General features: G+C 38.2%; 1 protein-coding gene across 2 annotated transcripts in view; it reads left to right on the top strand.

The window, feature by feature from the left end:
- The window catches only part of LOC131038750 (dephospho-CoA kinase), an 88769-nt gene that overhangs the window by 21702 nt on the left and 41604 nt on the right, over positions 1-25463 (top strand). The window contains exons 2-3 of one of the 2 annotated variants that reach the window (XM_057971288.2): positions 4942-5093; positions 5779-5920. In XM_057971288.2, coding sequence (XP_057827271.1) covers positions 4982-5093; positions 5779-5920 — 254 coding nt within the window. In that variant the 5' untranslated portion in view covers positions 4942-4981. The remainder of the gene's footprint in view (positions 1-4941; positions 5094-5778; positions 5921-25463) is intronic. The other variant, XM_057971285.2, reaches the window with a different exon arrangement.

Consider the following 25463-nt stretch of genomic DNA (forward strand, 5'->3'; position numbering starts at 1 on the left):
AAACATCAATGTCTCGGTTGCCAAGGTTCTTTGCATGTGAAGCACAATTTTCTCCTTCTTAGTTCCCTATGACTTGCATCCATTTGTTTTGTCTTTGCTGCTGGCACCTTTGGTGGTATAATATTTCTTTGGAACAACTTTTTGGACCGCATGGATGGAATTGGCTTCTTGTTGAAGCTGTCCCTTGCGATTGAATCTTCTAGGTTGAGGGCAGTGGTGATGGCATCCTAGAATGTTGTAGGGTTCAAGGCCTTAAGTAATCCTTTTAGAGGCTCAACTAATCCTTCAGCAAAGAGCACTGTGAGTCTCGTATCTGTCACATCAGGTATCATAACAAAAAGTTTTTGGAACTCAGCTACATACTCCTCGATCTTGCCTTTGTGCCTCAATTGTGCTAGATTGCTAAAATGGACTTCCGGGTCTGTCCTATCAAATCTCTCGATCAGCCTTTGACTAAATTCTTCTATGGTGGAGATGGAATCGTGCCCTTGAGTTACTAGGCCATGGTACCACCATTCATGTGCTAGTCTTTTTAAGTGTAGGGTGGCAAATTTAATGGCCTCTTCCTCCGTCATTGGATTCAAAGAATAATAAGTGTCAAGCTTCTATAGCCATGACCTTGCTGTAGTACTGCTTGTCCCATCAAAATTGGGGAGGGCAATCTTTCCCAAGCAGTGCTGAATGTCCTTCCCCTCCTCATACACTTTCCCCCTACAACCGTCTTTAGATTTCAGACCATAATATTCAGTATATGTCATGTTGTTCTTGATTGCTTCACTCAAGGCGCTATAGTCTACTAAGAGGTGGTCCATTTCTTTGGGCTGGTCGGGTTGATTTCCACCAATGTCTTCATTAGTCAGGAATTTAGCCTTGAATGATCGGGTATTGGTAGAAGTCCTTTCCTCGTCTGTAATTGCCTTGCCTTTATTTGAATTGCTACCCTCACTCTTATCACTAATAGATCTATCACCATTCTGTTCTTGCTTGAATCCTTTCAATAGTTGGGCCACTTCTTTTAAAGTCTTAGAAATGGTGAGATGAAGCTCCTCAGACCTCTTAAAGAAAGCTCTTGCCTCCTCGTCGACCGGATCACCCATACTGGTACTCTTTTCTTCTCCCTCTACTGGTACCTTAGCTCTCTCTCACTCATCAATCAACACCACACCTGTCAGGATTTAAGCTTTGGTACCACTGTCAAATACTTGATTTCTACACAACGTTTTGAATACAGAGAAAATTTATAGAATAGATATTTTTATTGCATAATGAACTCAATTTATTATAACACCGAATGTATTTCCCATTTACAAGCAATACACACAGACTTCCTACACATAAATTATATCAGATTTTCACTCAACATTCAATTTGAAGGAATCATAACCATATTTAGGAGATTGAGGTAACTCAGAGGCTGGGATACAAGGTTACCCAGATCACATCTGTGTTGCAGTTCAGAACACATTCAAATAGGAAATTATTAATGTTCAGCATCTTGGCGCAGATTATCTCTTCTTTTGATTATCAAAGATGCCTAGGTCTGATGAATGTCTCTATGCCAGTTACAAGGTCCAAGCCTTGCCTATCGAAGACATGACAAGGGATATCTGACACCCCTTCAAAATTGACCCAACTAGGTTGCGTCCTATGCTTCAATATTCCTCCTTTCTACTGCGATCCTTATGACAATCAAATTGCTATCTGTATGCTCGATTCTTCAATCAACTGCGCACAGGAGGAAAGCTAACCCACATACAATAAATGGCTCCATCAACAACTAAGTGTAGCTCGATCTGGAAATGCTGGTAAAGTTCTGCTCAAAATGGAAGACTAAGGTCAGCAGGGGTACCGTCCCACTAACCTGACTGTTACACAGTCTCACAGTGCACCACACCTTATTAATTAGTTCCAAGCATGACCAAAAAGAAACAACACATCTCTATAAAAAGAGCTTGTTCCGTGTTGGAGTACCCATCATCCCAAGGTCGACCCAATAAATTATTTATTTAATTATTAAAGATTATCACAAGTTGGCCTAAGCTGATAAGGGAATTTTAAACAATTTTATTTGTTTTAAAATTCCAAATTTATTTATAACAAAACTCACAAGAGATGGGTGTTGGGCAACACCATGGAGCCCGATGGGCCTTTTCAAATTGGGATCATCACATAGTAAAGTGGAGAAAGGAAAATTGCCAAGATGAATAGAGGAACGTAGGAGAGAAGGGGGACTTATAGGAGATGCCCCTAGTGAGAGTGCAAATTCGCCCCCAATGAATGGGCAATCAAATCAATTTTCAACATTGTAATGAGACGTAGGAGAAGACAAATAGTTGTAAGGTGGGGAGGCATGTAATTGAGGTGGTGCCCCCAAAGTATGATCGAAGACAATTGCTCCCAAGGAAAGGGCTAGGATGATAAAATAGGAGAAAGGAAAATGGTATGAGCAACAGAAAGATATATGCATGCAAGTGTCAAGGGTCATAGCATATAAAATAGGGATTAGGAATATCAATATATATGAATATTCTATGTTACCCCAAGTTTTCGGGATGGGGGAAACGAGTTTCCGAGACTTTTTTTTTTTTTTTTTGGAATAGGGGACAGCAGGGGACGGCTATATATATATATATATATAGAACATTGTAAGACAGTAAACATTCATCATAGCAACATAATAACATTTATAAATTAGAGTCTTGATTCTAATTCTAATAACCCTTTCACTTTTGAGTCTCTGACTTCACGTTTTCACCAGTATTTTTTTTTATTTTCCTGAGCGCTGTTGTGAACTACTCCCATCCGCCAAGCAATGTTCTTGTTTGGGAAAGCATTATGATATCGATATAATACTATATGGATATCATATATTAATATACTATATGATATCGATATGTGATATGGTATATCAATATTATATTATATTGAAATACAGTGAAACAGAAACGAAACTGTTTAAAAAAAAATAAAAAAATTAATTGCTTACTGAGTTTGACAGTTTGTAAATTATTATAATATTTATTAATTATTAAAAATCAAAAAATAATTTACTCACTGTGATAAGGGATTTTCTTTAAAAAATTTAATTGCTTTCTTTAATAATTTTTTTTAATGGCAGCGTCTGAAAACTGAAAAATATTTTTTATAAAAATATAATTGTTTTTTAATTGCCCCTACCACTGGAAACGGCTATCCGTCCCCGGGACGGTTAGGGGATGGCTTGGGTGTTCCCAGCCATCCCGGAGATGGTCAACGGTCCCTAGAAAAAGGGTTGACTTTTTCCGAGTTTCCAGGATGGTTTCTGAAAATTTTCGGGGATCGGGATGGCTTGGAAACGTTTCTGGCTGTCCCCAAGTCCCCTAAACGGTTCCGTTTCCAGAACGTGTGCCTTAAGGCTGGAAACGCACTTCTGGGTAACATTGTGAATATGTGAAAAAAGGCAGTTAACAAAGAAAATACCCAAGTAGTAGAATAGGATAATATTCCACTTCCTATGGCCTAAAATGTTTTGAATTGGCTAGGCAGGTCAACTGAAACTTTTCTTGTTTTGTTTTGAATTTGTGGTTAAGAAATTTATTTTGTTTGTTGAATACTTTAAATGGGTATTGCCATTTTGATGAGTCTTTCCACTATTTTTTGTGATACTCTTTGAAATAATGGCTGAAGTTGTAGTACAAATGTTGGATGAGGAGCGGTTTTAGAAACAACAAGTTTCCACTTTATTTCCAAATGCTTTGTTTTAGTTTTGGCCTTTGTGCTATCCTTCTTTTTCTTTCCAAGTTATGTTACTTGCAGTTGAAGTGTCTCTAAGCAATGCATGGCAACATTGTTGGCATTGCATGAGTTTTCCAAGAGAAGAAAAGAGATGGTTGTAGATTTTGCAGTTTATCCTAGGACTTACTTTTGCAGTTCTTGTCAAGTGGTGTAATATGTGTGTGCTGCTTTTGTATGTGGAAGGCACTCTGTCTACAGATTAGGAATATTGATTGATACCAAAAATTATTACATACTAAATTTAATGCACTTATAGTTGGATTATACAACAGCTCTAGCTTTTTGCTCCGAACCATATAGAACAAGTGTTGAAAAACAAACGAGTGAGAATTAGTGATACAAAGAATATAAAAACAGACTCAATGCACCTTTCTCGGATCAATGTTTCCCAAGGAGCACCATGATAGTGAGCTCATTAGTATCTTGATTTATGATTCTGAAGCAATTTTGTTGTTAGGGTGATGTAAAAATGAGGCAAAAAATGGTGGAAATTTGATTTCCTAGTTCTAGGATCAGATTGCTTGTGGTTTGGACCTAAAATGTTTAAAACAAGAGCACAAAGGTTAAATAAAAATCCGCTTCTGTAAATAATGCTGCTCTGCAAACACAAAAGTATGAGTTGACCTATACTCTATAAATATCCCATTTTTATATTTGGCTTTCCTTTGATTTGCTACTGAAGTTCAATGACCACTCAGGAGATCTTATCTCAATTTTACTACAGTTGCCATGCCTTCATTGCTTTAATGAAAAAGGTCAATAGGGGATTCTGATTGGTTTTTGTTGATTTTGCTATGGGTTTGTGTGAGTACATTATTTAGAAGATTTTTTTTTGTGCCAACAATTATTATAGCAAGCTTAAAAAAGTTGATATGGTTATTGTTGTATAAATTGTTGGTGCACCTGTTCATTAAAACATTTCTGCACCTACATAGACGCATTGGAACTATTGCATTTGGCTTTACATCCTTTTCAAACAAATCATGCACCATGTGCCTGCTTCTGTATTTTGCATACATGTGTACCAGGGCAGTGGCAACTAATTCCAATGATATTACAAATTTGAATTTTTGAATAAATCATTATTTACTTTAGATTTCTATAGTACTATTGCTTTGGCATACCCATTGCACATTGAAGTGTAATTGCTAGTACTATATGTTGCAGGGAAACCTATCTGTGCTCTTCTTGAATATTCATTGTCAGAATGAGGATTGTAGGGCTTACAGGAGGCATTGCATCTGGGAAAAGTACAGTCTCAAGGGAATTTCATTCCTATGGTATTCCTGTGGTTGATGCAGATAAAGTAGCTCATATAGGTATCACTTTCTATGTCTTTGCTTCACAATATATAGGATACTGCTACTCTCTAAGATAGATGTCAGATGTTGCAAAGATATTTAGACTTAAATATACATCTCAAAAGTGGTTCATCAGATCTGTTGGCTGGACCAAACATTTAATTTTACATGTTCTTGTCAAAGAAATGGGCATAACATACCATGTGCAGCTGTTTGGATTTTATTTTACAATTATTCTAAATTACAGAAGAATATACTTTGCATTAATAGTTTTAGTGCTCCTTGTGGCATTTGAGATTTATGTCTAGAGAATCATTAAAGGAGTGTTAAATAGTTTATTTTATAAAATTTTGACATACCAAGGAAAATTATTAAGAATTAAGGGCCGACATTCAAGTCCATTAGATGAATTCAATTTTCCTGTTTAATTTGGCTGTCATTTTCAGTTTAGTCCTATTGCACTTTTTTTCGTTTTCTTGCATCTGCTTCCTGATTTTATCAAGATATCCTATCTTTTATAATTTATAAGCAACTATTTCACAAAACTTGATCTTGCCAGTATAGCTCTTTTAGCCATATATTAATCTCCATAAATTCCCTCTATTGTCTCATGGTCCGCATGGTATCGTTTATTGGATATAAAATCTTGGGATGCTGATTTTTTCTTTTTGTGGGATTTCAATTTGAAATATGTTGCAGGCAGCCTTGAGAAAAGGCACAGGTGGGTGGAAAAAGGTAGTAGCTACTTTTGGACAAGACATTCTGCAAGAGAATAGGGAAGTTGACCGGGCACAATTGGGTCAGATTGTCTTTGCTGATCCTGCAAAACGACAACTTCTTAATAAGTGCGTCACCTTTTGTATTTTTTTTAAATTTTTTTCTAGATTATTGCTTTTCTATTCTGAGTTTTCTTTAGTGGAAATTTGTTTTACCCAATTCTTGATTCAGACATTAATGGCAAGAGAATTTCAACATTAAGGGCAATCATGCAAAGTACTCAGTCATTAAAAAATGGGAGCTACTTTTTCAATTTCTTGATCGGACTTAGCATTTTGGTCTCCAATGCCTTTGATATGTGAATTTTTCCAAGAGATTTAACATTTACTTACAATTGGCTGTCATATGCGACTGGCTTATGGTTCAGTAAAATCTACTTTGACCACAGGTATAACAGCAAATGCAATTGCTTCCTGTGTTTTAAAAATTGTGTATTTACTTCTCTGTTTAAAATTAAAAACTTGGTATTTGTTACGTGCTTTCCATGGCCACAGCAAGATGTAGGCACAAATGTAAACTATTGCCACTCAGCAGTTTTACATCTTGTAGAATTTGACACAGACAAACTATTGCAACACACTACACAGCTTTCAAAACCTCATAACAGGATAGTCAGTTTATAAATAGAATAAATAATAATTGATGATTCTAGGATGCGTGTTGGCCCACATTAATCACTCCTCTACACAGGATATATGGTAGCATGAAAGTCAAGTGATAAACTAGATGTTACATGAAATAATAAAAGCTTTCAAATGTTTATAAAAGTTTAGGATCCAAAGTTAAAAGCGTAATTGGTGAACTCTTTGATTGAAGGAGTGATTTGAACCAAAATCTTGCATACATGTTCAAAACTGTTATTTGGATTCAAAGTCAAAAGGGTAATTGGGGAACTCTTTGATTTAGAGATTGATTTGAACCAAAATTATGCATAGATGTTGAAAATTCCGTAGAATACTTCTTTTCTTGTATCTTGATTCAATCTCCAATAGAGGGAGGCCAAGAGTAGTTATATTCTCCATATAGGCATTTGCTAAACCAAGATTAATAATTTGAAATAAATATTCCCAAATATATCCCGTCACAATTAACAGAAACATACTAATAATAATTAGGAGAATCAAAGAAGAAAATATATGTTGAATTCAGATGGTTTTTCTTCTATAAAATCAATACTTCATGAAAAACTGCAGTATGCACAAGGGTAATCTCTAGAGGAAGCTTTATCTATGACCGCAACAATCACTATCCATATAAAAGTTAAATCTTGAGTTAGCTGATTTTCCTTTGCATATACTTGCTACCATTATAGTAGAACCTAGGCTTAGTTTGTTTTGGGTTCATGGCAATTCTTTCTCTCTACCATGTCTTGTGCTTTAATCAAACGCAGATAAATTGATGATCCCTTTATTTCTGACTGCTGAGTCATGATGAATGCTTTGTGTCATTCAAGTGGTGATTTACAAATCAAGTAACTTGAAATATGTTTACAACTATAAACCTTCACAGATTTGACTACCTTATAGCGTTGACAGGTTTTGAACTTGTCTCAGAATTCACGTCTAATAAGCCAACCTGTCTGCTAAGAATTAATAGACATCTGTATTAAATAGGGTATGATGTTTCCATGGTATAGCCTTGTGTGAGATGTGGCAATCCACCATTACCATTGTCAACAGATGAAAGTCGAATTTTCTCCACTTTTGAAATATATAAATTGATTATTGAAGTGCATTTGTATTGGTAGTTTATTTTGATTAAAAAATTGAATTGTTTCTATCCATCTGGTGCTAGATTTTGCATAAGCCATGCACACCCAAAGCAAACGAGATGTACTTTGAATTATGGAAAAAAAAACAGACTAGAAAATCTGAAATATCTCCATGATTTGAACTTCTTCACCAGAAATGCCTTACATATTCAATCCAAAAACAATATGTAGAATAAAATGAAGGTGCCAGATTTAGATTATGGAGAAAACAGTTATGCTGTTTGGAGTTTCAGAATCTGAATAGGACTGTAAGTATGCCATGGTAGATTTTCATATAAACTCTCTGTTTTGTAGCCAAAGCACAAATGAAGATCGGAATTGCAGTTCTTTTATTGTGCTTATGCTACAGACATGCAGTATCATTCTGGGGACATGGAAATAAAATTGTGCTGTCAGTTTGGCCCAAGAGTGGATTTTTTATAACTAGAACCAGATATCAGTTAAAATAGGCCCAAAGTTTCCCAGATCATAGTGTTGTGCGTTCTGCACACACACCCCTGTTTCAGGGGACCCTGTCTGCCTTAACCTGCCTTCGTATGGTGAAACAAGGGAGAGCTTGGGATTTCATTCAAACAAAATCATTCTTTTGTTATCACAAAGCCTCCCATGCCTTCCAAAATACCGAGAAAACCCTGACCCTACTGATGCTTGATATTGTGCCGGCAAGGGCAAAACGAAATGGGGGTCATTAGTTCTGAGTCTTGACCAAAGGCAATCCTAACTCGGGTCCAAGGGCAAGCAAGTAAAATCTATAGTATGCATGATCTAAACACCTCTGCAAATACCGAAAGAAATCTGTGAAGAAATGTGTAGGGGGCTGTAAAATTCCCTAGCTAGGATTTGATTGCAGTTAGTTGTATAACCAGTATTAAACAGGAACTTGTTTATACAGCACGGTCAATGATGGGAATGAACATCTTTATACGATTTTAATTTGGAATCTTCCTTGTTTGTTCATCGCATAGTGTTTTAAATTCTATTTTTTGTAAGCACTGATAAACATAGCAAACTTGAACATTCATTATTCATAAACATTGATACCAGTTTATTAAATATTCCATCAAGGAGCAGGAAGGGAATATCTTTTTAAGAGGCACCTGATAGTTGAACTGTGACTGCCGATGGTAGACTTCACGTATGCTAAACTTGTAGTAGAATGCTATCCAAGGACCTTCAAACACTTCCCATGCATAAGCCAGAATATGATACTGCCGGATGCAAACGATTCACCAGAGCTTTGTACTATTGGGACACCATATACGTCAATACTGACATACTGAGTTTCCCACGGTGTACGGGATGCTATCAAATACTTCTCAATCCCCCACGCGTTTGTGAGCTTCTGCCCCATTATCTCCATTTCTACCATGGCAGGTTTCCGTCCAATGCTTATTGTGAGCAGCATAGGGTCTATGGCATCCATACCAGGTTTCGTCACTGGAGCCGTACTAGATGGTTTTGTCGCCGTTCGGTGTTCCTGGTTGGCAGTGGTGTCACCGGCTGCATTTGTCAAGGCCATCCTCAACTGCGGCATGGTTTGTAGGAGGTCGGATACCCGTACGAGTATAGTGGTCTGTAACATTTGCTTAATGATAGTTTTTTCCGGTCACGATTGAAGTGGAGTACTGGCAGCCGGGTGCGAGGCCCCCGTTCTTCTACCATTGCACATTCAATGTCTGCCCTGGCCTCCCAGAGTCTTTCCTTTTCCGTGAGAGGGTCATGGTACTTGGCTTTCTTACTTTGCAATCTTTTGATTGCCAGTACACCTTCCTCTGGTTCCTTTACCTCCAGCATATTCACCTCTTTTTGTTTTGGACACTCTGTGTCCTCGTGATTTTCTAGAGCACACCATTTGCGCAACAAACTCCCCGCACAATCTCCATTTTGACATTCCTGCACAAAGTGACCCCATTTGTTGCATTTTTGGCATTGGATCATGGGTCGTCCTTTTGCATCCTACTGAATTCTACTCCTCGACGTGCTATTGTTGGACCTGTTGTTACCCTGGCGATTGTTTCGGTACCCTCCAGGAGAGGCATCCGAGTTTGTTGCCGGCTTCGGAGGTGCTGCTGGCGGTGTGACTTGGTCGGGCTGGGTGAAGAGCACTTGGGTGCTCCATATTTTCAGGCTGTATGGGCATTCCTTGATGGAATGTCCCATTACTTGGCAGATGTCACAGAAGGCTTTTCGAGGGCAACTCCCCTTAGTGTGCTCTTCTGTCTTATAGTTGGTGCACCACAGTTCCTTTCCCTCCTTGCCATTTTCTTTGTCATCCTTCAATTCTTTCATTATTCTCATCATATCCCTTCGAAGTGCTTGCACGGTCTTAGATTCCCTGTCACTGTCTTCATCCGTATGATCACCATCACTCACTCAGTGTTTCCCTCGGGATGTCTTATTTTCACTTTCAATATCCATCACATGGTTGTATGCTTCGTCATATGAGGGCAGAGGGACCACCTTCATCTTCCGTCTGAGGGATGGTACCAGTCCTTCGACAAACCATCTCTTCTTCAAGCCATCAGCTGGCTGGTTCTCCATTTTGTTGAGCAGTTCCCTCAACCTTCTGTTGTAAATCTCACTTTTTCCCTGCTTGGTATTGTAAATCTCTGCCATGATTTCATTGTCATCACGTAGGAGTTTGAACTCCTCTTGGAAGGCCTTCTTCAAGTTGTTCCATGATGCTTTATACTAGGCATCCAAATCTGTATACCAGTCAATTGCTATTCCTCGCAGGGTAGCCGGAAATGCCTTCAACCAGTAATCCCAGTCGTCCTGGCATTTGCCTCCTAGATGGTCACGCATGTCTTACAATGTCGTACGGGGTCCTCGACCCGTCGCCCTTGAACTTTGGAAGCTTTTGTTTCTTTGGAGTGTGTGCCATTGCCTTCGTCTGGAGGGTTTTATGTAGCGCCTGGAAGTTATTATATGCTTGGAAGGTACCGTCCGCGTTTGACTGGGTTGGACCGTATTGCTCCGTCCACGAGCCTTCTACGCGTCCACCCCTATCCTTCGCGCCTTGGTCACCCTCACTCCTATAGTCCCTCCTTCCCGGGGTTTCTGGGTCTGACCCTACTATTTTGTTTTCCTCCGTCAAGGACAAATTCCTGATGCAAGATAATGTCATTTCAAAAATATTGGCGATCTCTTCGTGCAGATCCTGTACCGCCTCCTCTCCTTGTTCAAATTACTCCGATGGACTGCTCTGCGACTCAGCTCTGGAGTCTTCACTCAACATCGAGTGTGGGGCCTAGTCGACGAGATCCTCCTCCGCTACGTCTCAAAGTGGCAGGTTCCGGGCGACCTCCTCCAACTCCTTCCACGTACACGGTCTCTGTCTCTCCCGACTACGACTCCGACTCACACTTCGACTTCTGCTACATTTCTCAAGACTCCTCGAGTCAGCAACTTCCCTTAGTCGTCGTCTTCGCTCGACCTATTCTTTTATGTGGAGAGATCTCCGTATGGTTCCCTCATCTACTCCTCCGATGGTAGTGGTATGTCTATCTCTGTTTAGCCATAGGGGCATTAAGTGTTGAGGGTATGGTGTCGGCTTGTATCCCTTTCCTCTTCCTCCCTACGGTTCCGCTCTTTGTACCTTTGCAGTACTTGTTGCTGACGAACTTCCCATGCAGTTTCCTCCCTTCGGTCTTGGAGTGCAATCAGATTCTGGTGAGCAATCTTGGAATGCTCCCGAGTAGATCAAAGACGAGAGTGTTGACGGTGAGTTCACCACATACCTTGCCTTCAGAGACGGCTCTCTCCTAAGCCTCCCTCGACACGTACTGCGTGACCGACATGTCCCACAACTCTACCAAGTCTGTGGTGAACTGATCCTCTCGTGCCTCTTCCTTGATTCTTTCTTCGTGTGTGTCGTTGTCTATGACAGTCAATTGCCGGTTGAATGGCCAGCCCATTAATTCCTTCCGCCTGCAGCCATAGTTATCTCCAGGTTTGTACAAGCAACGATGCCAAAATGTTTAGTCCCTATGGTGAGGTTGGTAAACTCATGGGTAAACAGAGATATTCCTCACGTACCAACAACTCATATAACAAGAACATTCATGTATATTAAAGCATAGATAACAATTACAGAACAACTATGGCAGAGTGATGATATCTTTATTGGATTCCAAATATGCCAGTACAATGCTAACTTGTCGAGGTTCCATCCATACATTATATAGACCCGATAGTTGGCCAGGTTGCCAACTGTCACTAACTACCAACTACTCCATGGGAACCTCTCGACAACTCATACATAACAAAACATAAAACACACCAACCAACTATAAACTAACATGTGTTATTGACCCCTAACATCCTCATCCTTTAAGCTCAACTGATGATACCTTGATCGCAAATCGATCTTGGAGAAGACTGCTGCTCCATACATTTGATCAAATAAATCATCAATGCGGGGTAGAGGATATCTATTTCGGATGGTCAACTTATTCAACATCCTGTAATCTATGCAAAGTCGAAGAGACCCATCTTTCTTTTTGACAAAGATTACTGGTGCCCCCCAAGGCGACACACTAGGTCTTATCAATCCTTTATCCAGAAGTTCCTGAAGTTGGGCCTTTAACTCCATTAACTCGACCATTGTCATACGGTAAGGAGCTTTGGATACTGGTGCTGCCCTTGGTATTAATTCGATGGAGAAATCGAATATCCTTTTTGGCAGTAAACCAAGCAATTCCTCTGGAAATACATCCTGAAAATCTTGGAGGTCGGGGTATTTCACTTCAAAAGGCTCTTTTGGTTCCTCAACCTCACCAAACTCCTATGCATTATGATTTCAATTCTCATACATCATCATATCATCCTGATATAGGACATCCTTTGCATTACCGATTTCTTCCATTTTTACCGCAAACCCCTGACACCCTTTCTTTTCGCTTCGGCTCAGCTGCATGGCAGAAAGTTGCTGTAATCTGATTTCCCGTTGGATGCCTTGCAAGAATACTTTGTTGCCATAATCATCCTAACACTCCACAAACGTGTCAAAACAATTGACCCTAGCCCTATCAGCCTGTCCCAACCACTTCATACCTAAAATGACATCATACGTGCCTAGTGGTGCTACAAACAAGTCAACTTCGGTGGTAAAGTTTGGAAATTCTATTCTTGCCCCAAATAGGCATTGCTCTACCTGAGCTCTTGATTGGTTTGCATATTCCACTGTCCATGAGTTAGCCATATAACTAGCTCTCCTATGAAACTTACTAAGCAATTTTGGAGAAATAAAATTCTCAGTGGTTCCTATATCAATGAGTATAGTAATGGGAATACCGTATAAAGTGCCTGGAGTCTCCGCCGGCATGAACTGGTACTCAACTTTGCAGTTATCAACTGCTGCATGAATTCTTTGTTGGAAAACTGCCTGCTGAGGTGGCAGTGGGTTCCTCTGTTGTTCCCCTCCTGATGGTTTAGCTGGGCACTGGTTGGTGTAGTGATCGCCACCACAATTAAAACAACCCCCTGGTGGTCCCTTCTTTTCTGATTTGTTGTTATTTCCACCATTGTCCCTCCCGGGTTTATCAAAGCCTTTACTATCTCTACGGTTGTTTTGCTGCCCCCCTTGGAACCCTTTACTGTTTTTATTGTTGACCCCATATCTGTCTCCCTTCTTCTTGAAATTTCGAGAAGACTGTCCCCAGTTACTCTTTTTCTTGTTTCTATCTCTTATGGAATCGTCCTTACGGAGTTTTTGTTCTTGCCTAACAGCTTTTTCATAGGCTTCATCCATAGTGGTTGGAGCTATAACATCTACCGAACCACCTATTCGGTTATTTAAACCCATGATAAACTTTCTGATCTTCTATTTCTCGTCTACTTGGAAGTGAGGTACATACTTCAGGAGATGTGTGAATTTTTCCCAGTAAGCACGAACAGAAAGTTCTCCTCGCTTTAAGTCCTGGAAGTCTGTCAGTTTTTGCTCGAAAAATAATTGTGGTAGCCACCTTTGCCTAAATACCTCCACAAATTTGCTCCAAGTTATATTGTCTGATCTCAGGCCAAGTTCGGCCTTTTTGTTTTCCCACCAATTGGCAGCTTCTCTGGTTAGTTGATAGGCTCCCCAGATAGCCTTCATGTTCTCATTATAATCTCTGATCTCAAAGTACTTTTCCATGCCTGTAAGCTAGGCTTCAGCGGCATCTCCTCCTTCAAACCCATCATACTACGGAGGTTTTACTTTCTTCATATCCTTCGATATGACCCCCATAAGGTGTTTTCCCTTACGGTTATGGTTATGGTTTTGTGTTTCTTGGAACCCACTCTGACGAGTGTGTTCCTGCTCAGTATACTGGTCTCTAAATTGAGACTCATATTCAACACTGGGTGTATTAGTGTGGCCACTTACTCTCTGCTCCAAGTCTTGGAGCCTGTTTTGCGTGTTTTGAACCATTTGGATAAGTTTGTCTAGTTTATCATTTGATGTTTCCGGACCTCCGGATTCTCCCCCACCTTCCTAGTGATGAGACATGTTATAGTTCTTGTTAAACTTGTTATTACAGTATATGAAGTTTTAGTTTTCTATCTAATTTCAACAATAAGAGCATGAAAAGAAAACATAAATTTTACCATCTAACTATCCACATATATATATCATGAAAAATGTTATCTGAAACTGTTGTCAAAAGTAAGTGAGGTTTAAGTTTCAATATATACAATGTAACCCTATCAAAGGGTTACTCTCAAAAAAAATAGTTTGGGTTAGACTTCACTATATACAAGGCTCTTTCTCTAAGGCCTACTTTCCGATTCTGTGAGGGGCTCTTCTTGCCCCTCAAAATCGGAAAAGGGTACCAATCGGAAACCAGGTCGGGGTATGTGAATCGTCTTCGGTTCCTCAGGTTCGGGATGAATGACAGCTGTATTATATTTCATCTCTTCAGTTGCAGGTTTAACCGGTTTCGGTGCTTTGTTTGCTAATATTTTAGTTTGTACTGCTACCTTTCTGGCAGTAGTCCAGGGTTGTCTTTCCTTGACAATTCTTTTTAGGGCATTAGCTAGGGTCTTGTCATCAGACGACAAAGAGCAGTATGAGTAATCATACTTGTGATTGATTACCTTCCACAGCTGAAGGTAAACCGGGTCACGTGCTTGTTTTCGTTTGGTTGTGCGAAACATCCTGGACAATGCCAAGTATTTTGTTTTAGTTTTCTTATTCTAAGTTTTTGCTGATGTGGTGAGCCCTAGGTTCAGTGTTGAACCCAGTGCTCTGATACCATGGTAACATGCTAAAAAATTTAAGAAACATTTATTCAAAAATGTAACTAACTGAAACAAATGTAACCGTTGCAATATATAGCCGTTATCATAATCATTACAAGTAACATGAAAGGAAGAGAATTTTTATTTTATTTTTTATAACAAGGATAATGATAACTGGAAGTAATTACATTGAACTAAAATCAAACATATATGTAAGATAAAGAAATAAACAACATTGCAAGAAATGAAAGAGAAAGGGTTTAGAGAGTACTTTTCAACTGATGCTAAAATTCTGAACTTCAAAACTCTGTCGTGATACTGGTGAGGAGGGAAAGTATCATTAGGGTGCTTTTCCGTCCAACCACAGACTATCTAGTCCCCTGTGCCATATCCAACTGGATTGGCCCGACCCTTCGCAGGGAGGTAATGGAAAAAGAGAACTCAATGCCATCTGAGACTTGGTGTTAGGACCTACACACATTAGTCGGTTATACACTAAGGGTAACTCCCTACTAGTATGACGCTTCTGATTAGAGGTGTTTTTGGTACTAAATATCAGACGAATGCATGCATTACGCAACACCACCTTGACCAAGGTTTTACACCGTAAGCATGAATTAACGCGCTATCAATGATCTCACCCTTCTCGGCAATAAGTCTAGGTTCTAGGAGTTCAATTGAACTCAAATGGGAACTAAGTCCAAACTTGTGTTTAGTGTTCATTTGTAACAATTTAAGTACTCTAAAATGTTATCGTTAATTTCTTTCTCATTCAAGACTGCAATGACTTATGATGTTTCAACTAAATCCCTGGCTTGGGAAAATAGGGGACGTAAGAGCCGCCAGATTGTACGCACAATTCCTAAGTATGGAATATAACTTTGCCGGACATGTCTCTGTTGTCTTGGCATCTTGAGAGTGACCTCCCAATAGTGATGCTAACTGCATCAAGTACAATGGTGCTCTTCTACCCACTGCTTTCCTAGGCTAGGGTATAGGTTAATTTCTTAAACTAGAGAGGGTAATCTCAATTAGATAATTTTATCTTACAGCTGTCCTGGCTTCTCAGTCTAAGAAAGTTCCTGAATAACTTGATTATGAGATCAAATTCTTCATTAAGCTGTCTCTGGTATGAACACCCTTCAATTGAATGGTATAAGTCTGCACCACTATGCTGAAATATGCTTACTAGTACATGTTAAAGTACACATACACGGACACACGAGTACAAATTCCTTCACATATACATCAAGTATTACCAGTTATAAACCACATTGGTATATACTTGCCGGTATATGTCAAAGTACATGTACAAGCATGCACCTGTACCCGCACCCTCACATACACTAAGTATTATCAGATTCTTCAGGTTTAGGCTTAATTTTCTTAAAGCAACGTAACAGCCAGATCGTAAGCAGAGGTTTGTAATAATACTCTTAGGTTTTCATAAAGGCTGCTACCATAGTTTAGGTTTCATAACAGAGAGAATATAAATTTTATAACCAAGCATTGATATAATGAAGAGCCTATAGTTCTTCTAAAGAACTCAGATAACTATAGTTTGCCCACAATTTTTATGAAGGAAACAGGGTTTTGCTGTTCAAAAGAAGCTAACAGCATAGTCACAACAGAAAATAATATATGAATTTCATTATAATTTGCAAACTATTTAAACCCTTGTCCAACATCGGAAGTATAGGTTCTTTTATACTTTCACATTTTACATCAGACTTGTAGAGACCGTTGTGTAGGTTTTTATACACACATATTTATATATACTTAATGTATATACAAATATATACGTATAAAAACCTATTACATCTTCTCATAATAAGATAAATAAATAAATAAATGCAGTCACAGCTACGTAATCCTTTCTTTATGGATTATGAGCAGATTTGGAAGAAAAATTTACTTCCTAATCATCCAACAACAAGAAGTAATTATAATTAAACATAGAATAATGCAGCTGTAGTACGTATTTTATTTTTAAAACTGCATAAGGGTTAGCCTTTACCCATTCTAGAAAACTTTTCAACATCCAAACCACAGAATAAAAATAATTCAGAAATTTCAAGACATATTAGAGTACATTTCTGCATATCATGCTCTTCCTCTTTTTTTTTTTTGAAACTGAATTGAGAAGAGAAAAGAAAGAAATATCAAATTCACAGGTATAAGCCAAATTACATGACCTGAAAAATGATGAAAATGTCTACAGGTCGTTTGCAGCACCCCTCTTTTGCCCAACTTCTTCACTAGAAGTCGTAGAGCAGAAAATGGTGATTCACAGTAGGAAAATGATGGAAGAGCATAACCGAAATATGCTAAAACGCAGAGCAAACCCTCGTTTTCTTGCCGTCCAAGAAAAGAAGAATGAAGTGAAGTGTGTCCTTATTCTTCCCAATCTGCTTATGTATTCCACAAAACGTTTTCCTCCTTCATTCGCCCTAATACCAGGCGGATTCATTTACCAGCAAGAGTTATGCCATTCCCGCGCTTCTTCCCCACATGATCAGCATTTTGGCTTCTTGAGGAAGCTTTCCCCACTCACAAAAATTATACCTTGTGAAAAATATCTTCTCCATATTGATATGTTATGAATTTTTGACAAAAGAATTAAATCCCTATTCCTTCAAGTGCCCGATAAAGCATATACCAAGGATGGGCGATAAAATGGTTTTAATTTGCATTACTCTTTTTTTAATCAAACCTCCTATATGCCCAATAAAATATTATAACTTGCCCATCATAGCGTTTATGAATAAGGTAAAAATGTTTTCAATTAAAACTTATTTCCCCTCATCACTTTCAAATATTCCAAGCCAACTCACATAGCGACTTTAGGAGAGATTTAATAACGTGTCTTCCCCTTTCATTTCATTTACTTGCTTTATTGAGTTGCCAATTAAAATTGGCTAAATATTAATTTATTTATAAAAAAATAAACCTTGTCTTGCAATATAATTAATTGATTTAAATATACATATTCATATATATTTATATATATATAAACAACCCATACATCTTATGTATACCTGACTGCGGAGTACGTATACGACCATGTATACATACTCTCGTACCTAGGTATTCACATAAGATATATATGTAATATATATATTCATATACATATATATATACACAATAAAAAGAAACATTAGTCACAGTAAAATTTGATTAATAATTAATGAAATAATTAATAATAATAATTATAATTAAAAATTACCTTGAGAAGCGACAAAACCGAGGGTTATGAACCCTACACTCTCTGCACTGACCCTCTAGGGTACCTGGCGCAATGGCTAACAAGGTTTGACAAGGTCAACATAAGTTTACCTGACTCAGGTTAGGGTTTTCAGATGACATCGAGTTCTTTCTTTCCCTTACCTCCTGACCTGATGATACTTTCCCTCCCTTCGTGGAGGACGACGGTCTCCTACACACACTTGGCCAATGAAATCAGTTAGATCCAAATCTTGTCCAGTTCTGACAATTAATAATTCATTGACAAAAGTAAAATATTATATCATATTGTTAACTGTAAATTCATCAATTAATCAATCAAAGTCCATCAAATCATCATTGAAAGCATAATTGTCATCATTCACATATGCATAATCATCTTAACATATCCATCAATTAAAGCATGAAACTAGGGCACATTAAACATCTTACAAGTATATCAAAAATGCACTAGGGTTAACATGTATCATGGCGTAAATACTGCACATAAACAACTAGGGCAGAAGTGGGATGTAACTTAGGGTTTCGAATATCTTCCTCCAAACTCATTCTCCTGCCCTGCAACCTTAAAAATCTCTAAGAACACACAAAAACCAAACATTCCACCAGGTTTCATGTTCTAACCCCAATGGAATGTGGAGAAATCATCTTTTTATTGACCAAACCCTAGATAAGGAGGGTTTTCAGACCACTTTTAGAAAATCTTCAATATCTCCCTCAACTCTTATTGGTTTTGCATCAAATTAACGCCAAAAGGTAGGTAACTCTCCCCTTTATCAGACCGTGTTGTTGATTTTAGGTAATCAGATGTTAATCTAGTTGCTTAAATTATAAACAGACTGAGAATAAGCAGAAATAATAATAAAAGCACACAACACAAGACACAAGTACCCTGGGAAAACCTCCCTCTTGAAGGAAAAAAAACCCAACATCAAAGATTCAGATCAGTTCCTTATTTATAAGCAGATTACATGAATCAGATTACTTATCTGATTTGGTTGCCAATCTAGGGCAGATTGAACCTACCATATGCAGCTGTAGTGTGTCTTCAGAGAGAGCGGAATATCGACACCACTTGAAGAGGGAGATCACTGAAGTATAGCGCACCACCTTGCCCAGCAAGTTGTCCAATGGATTCGCTCAAGGATGAAGATATGGATCGCTCTCTACCATGCCAAATTCGCTGACTGTTCTTGCATAAGGTTGACAACACTTGATAAGGATGTTTGTTGTGTAGAATGAATCTTGTTTATATACAAGATTTATGTTCAAGTCTTCTAAGTCGGCCTTAACTAATTCCCTTTGTTTTACATATTTCACTTTGCACTTTGGCACCCAATTTGGGGCCTACTTAACTTGCAACTTGTGACACATTTCCTTTTGGGCCCAGCCCTATGAAGTGCTTAACCACACGTTACATTTGGGCCCAGCCCTATAAACATAAATTGCTTAATCCACACGTTACATTTAGGCCCAGCCCTATTAGGCATAAATCGCTTAACCTTATTACAATAAGATAATATTTTAATTGCCACAAGGCAACATTAAAATATGATCCGAACTAGCTAATCATTTCAACACATGTGACCCTCATGTCCTTACAGTGTCGTACAAATTCATACTGATCACAAGAATAGAGAAAAAACAGTTAAAAATGCAGGAAATCAGAGTTTTTAGTGTTGCTTTCTCTCCAAAATTCACCAACAAGTTGGCCTCGACCCACAAGAGGCCTTATAAAGAATGATGAGGGTCTTCCCAACTATCCCCAACCGAATTTCAAAGTGGGTGACCGTTGGGAACCCATTTACATCAAAAAGTGTAAATGTTGTAAAGTTGACAACTTTTAACCATTACATTAGTATGACTCCAAGCATGACCTTGACCATTGATCCACATCAAAAAGGATCATATTAGACTAAAAACAACATCTACAACCATTTTGGACATCCTTGGAATGGTTTGAGCATGGTTGACCCAATCAGGGGCTTGTAGGACTACAAGACCCAAATTGAGTCAAAGACCTTACAATTGAAATGAACTGATTACAAATGATTGGAAATGACATGAAATGGTCCATAGGACCTTATTACAACTAAAACAAAACTAAAACCTTCACAAGGCAACATTGAGGCTCCTGGTGCTCCTGCACCATTGACATCATATGTTCCTATTACCAGATTTTCACCTACAGGCTCAATCAGGTAGAGCCACTAAGTTTTTTTGTTTTTTTTGAGCAAGTGGTATTTAATGGCCTCTCTATGTTGCATTTCATTACAAATGAAATAACCTCAAAAGAATGCAGAAAGCAAAGATTGCAAAGTAAAAGCATTTCATTGATATAAATGTACGAAGCATAGAAAGATTAGGCAAGTCTTTCGGAAAGAATGTAATCTTTATTAAAATGATAGAATGCATGTCTCACACAATAAGCCGTGAGACTGACCATGTTCATTCAATATGCATGATGCACATGAAAGCTAAATTATACATGAATGAGTAAATGCTAAAAATGCATGTCTAGAGGGTGACCAGCCATTGCCTGAATGACTGGCGCTTGTTGGCTGATCCATAAATCTGCTGGTGTCATCCTGCTCCTCCTTGCTTCCGAGGTCCTCAGTGCTCCTTTTTCCTGCATGATTCAATAGGCAATAGGTTAGAACTGTGTTCTAAGCAATGAAAGGTCATACACTATACATGAGCATTCACTTATACATGTATAAGTCAGTCTTGATGTGCAAAGAAAGGAGATGCATATTTTAGCTGTCCAAGAGAAATCAAGAAAGTCATCATACATAGGCATGTTATTTCTAACATGTTTGCTTCATGTGCAGCTACAAATCTGATCATGTTCATTTTTAGCATGTGGGGTGAAATGGGCTCCCACAAGGGTTGAGCCCGACATGCTAAGTTACAGACAACACTGTTACAGTGTCATCAAAGAAAGGCATATAGTCCCTAACAAAAGATGTAGTCATGATGCATTTGAAGAACAACCATAAAAGGAGGAATTGTCATGATGGAGAGCCTATAAAGATGCAATGACAGTCCAATTATTGAAAGTCACAGAGAGCATGCATGGAAGAAGCAAATCAGTCTTACTGTCTTGGACAAAAATCAAAGCCGAAGGTATCAATTATTCCATTCATTTTATCAGAATTTTGTAGCAACATTCTAAAAATGTCCTATCCTCTCAAATCCATGAATGCAGTCTTTTTTCTAAGAGCTAGCACAATTAAAAGGTCACATTGACTCTCAAGGTAATGGTGCCCTTGAGCTATTATGGAAAGGACAAATACAGTGCTGATTTTAAAAGATTAGCAAGGATGGTCATGGTGTCCTGTTTACTTCTCAGAGGGGACTTCACAACTTTAATCACTATGAAGATGCTAATACACAGATAAAATACAGTAACACATCCATGGACTAGATTACTGTCAAGATGATTACGGTTTGAGAGCTCAGAAAAATAATGGAATAGCAGCCTAAAGATGACAACACAACAGTTATAACAGTCAGGGCATGAATGAACAAACCATTAAAGATTTCAAAGACACACCAAGGTTGGAGATCCAACGCATAGGGAGTATTCCATGACCTCCAAGGCATGATCACAAAATCCGAGTATGCAACCCCAATAGTGCAGATAGATTCAAGTTTGCGGGGGAGCCATGTCGATTTTTTGGCATTTCAGCAACAAGTTTTTACAGTTATTTGCAAATATTTTTTTGCAGAAAATCGAAATATCTTTCAGTCATAATGGACGAAATATTTTCAAAAATCACTTTCAGAAGAATCGGCCATATGAAGGAGAAAATTTGTGCTACAAAGATCAAAATAGAACCATCATGACAGCATATCGCGCATTTTTCAGTCACAAATCAATAATGGCAGAGAGGTGTTGCTTACCATGATAACCTGAAACTGACAGTCCGTGGATTTTCCTAGAGAAGAAACCCAGTAAATTCACAAAAAGTCACGCCCAGCACAGCGGATCATATATGGCGTGGCGGATTTCTGCACTTCAAACACCACAAAGGGGTTTGCTTGTATTTCTAGATTTGCGGACCAAAAGACTAATAACGGTCTGCAATAAAACCTTGCATTTTCTGTCATGGCGGCGTCCATCGAGTTTCAACAAAATCGCAACTCATTTCGACCTCCAAAACCCAAATGGCCGTCGTTTTGGTTTCTAGCAGAAGAAGAAAGTATCGAAAAGAGGAAGAATGAGCTTTATTTTAGGGTTATTTTCCCTAAGTATGTGTCGAATCACTAAGGCATTTTACTTTGCCTTATTGTATTTTTTTTTCTCTCCTCAAAGTGCCACACAAAGATGCCTAGGAGGGTCGATGTTTATATTTACCATTTTTTAATTTCACACATGGTATATATTGAATGGTTGATTTAATCTTCTCTTAATAAATATTGGTTCATATAATATTTATTAAGTTAAAATTTATAAATCACTCAATAGGTATTATATGTGAAATTACCAAAATGATAAATGTAAAAATATAATAAGTAAAATATCCATCAAGGTGAAGTTAATTTTTATCACTTTATTATTACTTGTTATATTGCTTGGCTTTTAAAGTAATAGTTGTGAGAAAATATCCATTAAAGTGAGGGAGTTATCACTTTATTAAATTTTAATCCATGTCTTGACTTTATTGTAAAAATGGCATAAATGAATATTTGATAAAGTGATAATAATAAATGATCACTTTATTAGATATTTATTTACCTTTATTAGAAAGTCAATGAGATGTTTTTCACATTAATGAAGGCTTGCAGGCCTGTCAGTGATATTTTGGGGCCATTTATGGTGCTTTTAAGAGCTTTTATGGTTGCAGCATGGGTTGGCTTGACTTTTGGCCCAGGTTTCTCCCTTTCAGACATGTTTCAGGTCTTTCCAAGTGGTTTTTTTGGTTCTGCTCGCCCAAGAGGAGGTGGATTATATTATTCATTATTTGCTTTTTGGAAAGCATATATACTACAGGACTTCATTATTTCAAGGGTTCTTACCTTTTGCTTCTGGCAGACTGTAATTTTTTGAGTTCTCTCTGCAGAAAGGAAGGAGTTTGTAACCAGTTTTCAGAAGAGTTTTGATAAGCTTTGTAACACCTTTTGATAGTAATACATATTTTGCCTTCTCTAATTTCTTGTTTTTGTGTGCTTAGTCCTAATGTAGTTTCAAGTGATGTCTTTTATCCTTGTGATTGTGTTGTTGTTAGCACCTTTATGCAGGAGTTTTTCTAATCAGTTGCAGGTCAAAGGTTGTGCCAGTTGTAAGAGTAACCTCAGTTTGTGAGAAAACGTCTTTTCTCCTGCTGAGATTATAATTTTTACATCTTTCTTATGAAGTGTTGATGCAGAGGTTATGAATTTTCTGAGTTGCGCAAGGTTTCTTTTTATTACTGGTTATTTCGTGTGTTAATCAGTTTGTCCAGGTTTTCAAGTATCCATCTTGGTGTATCACCTTAGGGTTAGATTTTAGTTTCATATGTCCTCCTCCTCACTCTTTTCTCTGAAAAAATGTTAGTTTAGGTGAAGATTTTGAAAAGAACCAGCTTACTCTAGAGGTTCACTTCAGTTTTAGGTTACCCACAACCTTGAAGTGTTCCCATGTTTCAATAGGCAGTTGAAGTTCATAGCTTTAGCAAGGGTGTAGGGTTCATTGATAACAGTTTTTGGCACGCCCGGTGGGACAGAGAGTTGTTTCTCAGTCTCTTTTGTAATATGCATTACTGCTGTTTGGTGTGTACAACAATACTTTCTGCCTTTGGAGGCATTTTGTTTTTAGCACACATCTGGCGACTCTAGAAGGTTTGGTCAACTGGTTTCAGGCAGATTAAGTGCTGGTATGTAGAAAATCAGACCTAATCACTTTTGGTTTTACAATATTGCAAAGTTTTTCCAGCTTATAGACATACTCCAATATGTCCTGTCCTTATGAAAGCATGTATTATCATTCTCCATTCCATGAGAATGTTGCTTATGTATCTCCTTATCAGCCATGTCAAAACAACTATACTACTGGTTTTAACCCAAATACATTTGCTACAGCCAGTTATCAACATCCTTCACATGTTTGCCACCCACCCACCCCTGCTCAATCTTCCAGGCAGGCCCCAGAAAGTCATTTTGTTCCAGGCCATCATGAAATTTCTCATAATCAGTCCCAACATGTAGAGAATATAACCATAAAAGGCATACTGTCAAGTTTTCAAGAGTAGTGGGCAGCTATTGATAGAGAGCAGGAGTATAACATGCAGCAAGAGGAGCTTGCCGATCAAGCTTATATTCGTCAATAGGGAGTAACGGCTCAAAGGTATGAGCAAGAGCTCCTTGCTAAACAAGTTGCAGCCAAAGAAGAACAATTAAAGCACTTGCTTGCACAAGTACAAAGGTATGAGACCCAGGCAGCTCCTCGCATTCCTAGTTTTAGTTCAACTTTTCCTGTGACGATGAATCATTCTTTGAATGAAGAGGTTCCCAAGTTTAAAATTCCAAGTTTCAGGTTAGATGTTTCTACTCAATCTCCAAGCAAGTCTTCCAGGTTTGATATTCCATGTTATAGGGGTAACAATCCTATAAATGATAAAGAACAACCCCTACATGAGCCCATGAATGAGCAAAGTCAACCAAACCAATTCACTAATCCATATTCTCAGTCATGTCAAAATCCTGAACCAAATAATCAAAGTACTGAGCAGCTATGGAAGCCTTCTTGGACTAAGCATCCTAATTTTAAAATGCCAAACCTTAACAAGGTTATCCCACATATACCAGTCCAAGACCAGCAAGATCAGCAGGAAGTTGCTACTGTTTGTATCGCTTCCCCAGCTGAAAATGATCATAATATATGTGAGGAGGAAGAAATGGTCTCTCTGATTGAACAACTACCTATTTTTGTTGAACAAGATGAGGAGAGCACACAGTTTTCCAACTTACTAACTGATTTAGGACAGCAGGATATTGAGCAAGGTGGAGGTTGTGAGCATCAAGACCTCACTTTTGTTTTTGATGAATTGCCCTGTTTTGATGGCAAGGATGAAGAGGACATCCAACTATTAACATTAGTGCAAGTCTTGGACCAGCAAGAGGTGAATGATTGCGAATAGGCTGGTGATCAAGAGGATGATATAGTTTGGTTCGATGGGCTTCCTAGTTTCCTTGATCAAGATGAAGAAAGCATGTCAATGTCATCACCAACTGATTTGGAGCAGCAAGGAGACATAAATCATTGTGGTGATCCCTTGCTAAACTCTAATCAGTTTGAAGATGAAGTTTTATCTTCTGTTGAAGACCTAAAAAATGATTTTGTTTTAAAAACTAGAGGACTTGAGGAGAATTATTACAAGGACAAAATTGGACCT

This window comes from Cryptomeria japonica, chromosome 3 (assembly GCF_030272615.1).
Source record: "Cryptomeria japonica chromosome 3, Sugi_1.0, whole genome shotgun sequence".
In the NCBI taxonomy this organism is placed as follows: Eukaryota; Viridiplantae; Streptophyta; class Pinopsida; order Cupressales; family Cupressaceae; genus Cryptomeria; species Cryptomeria japonica.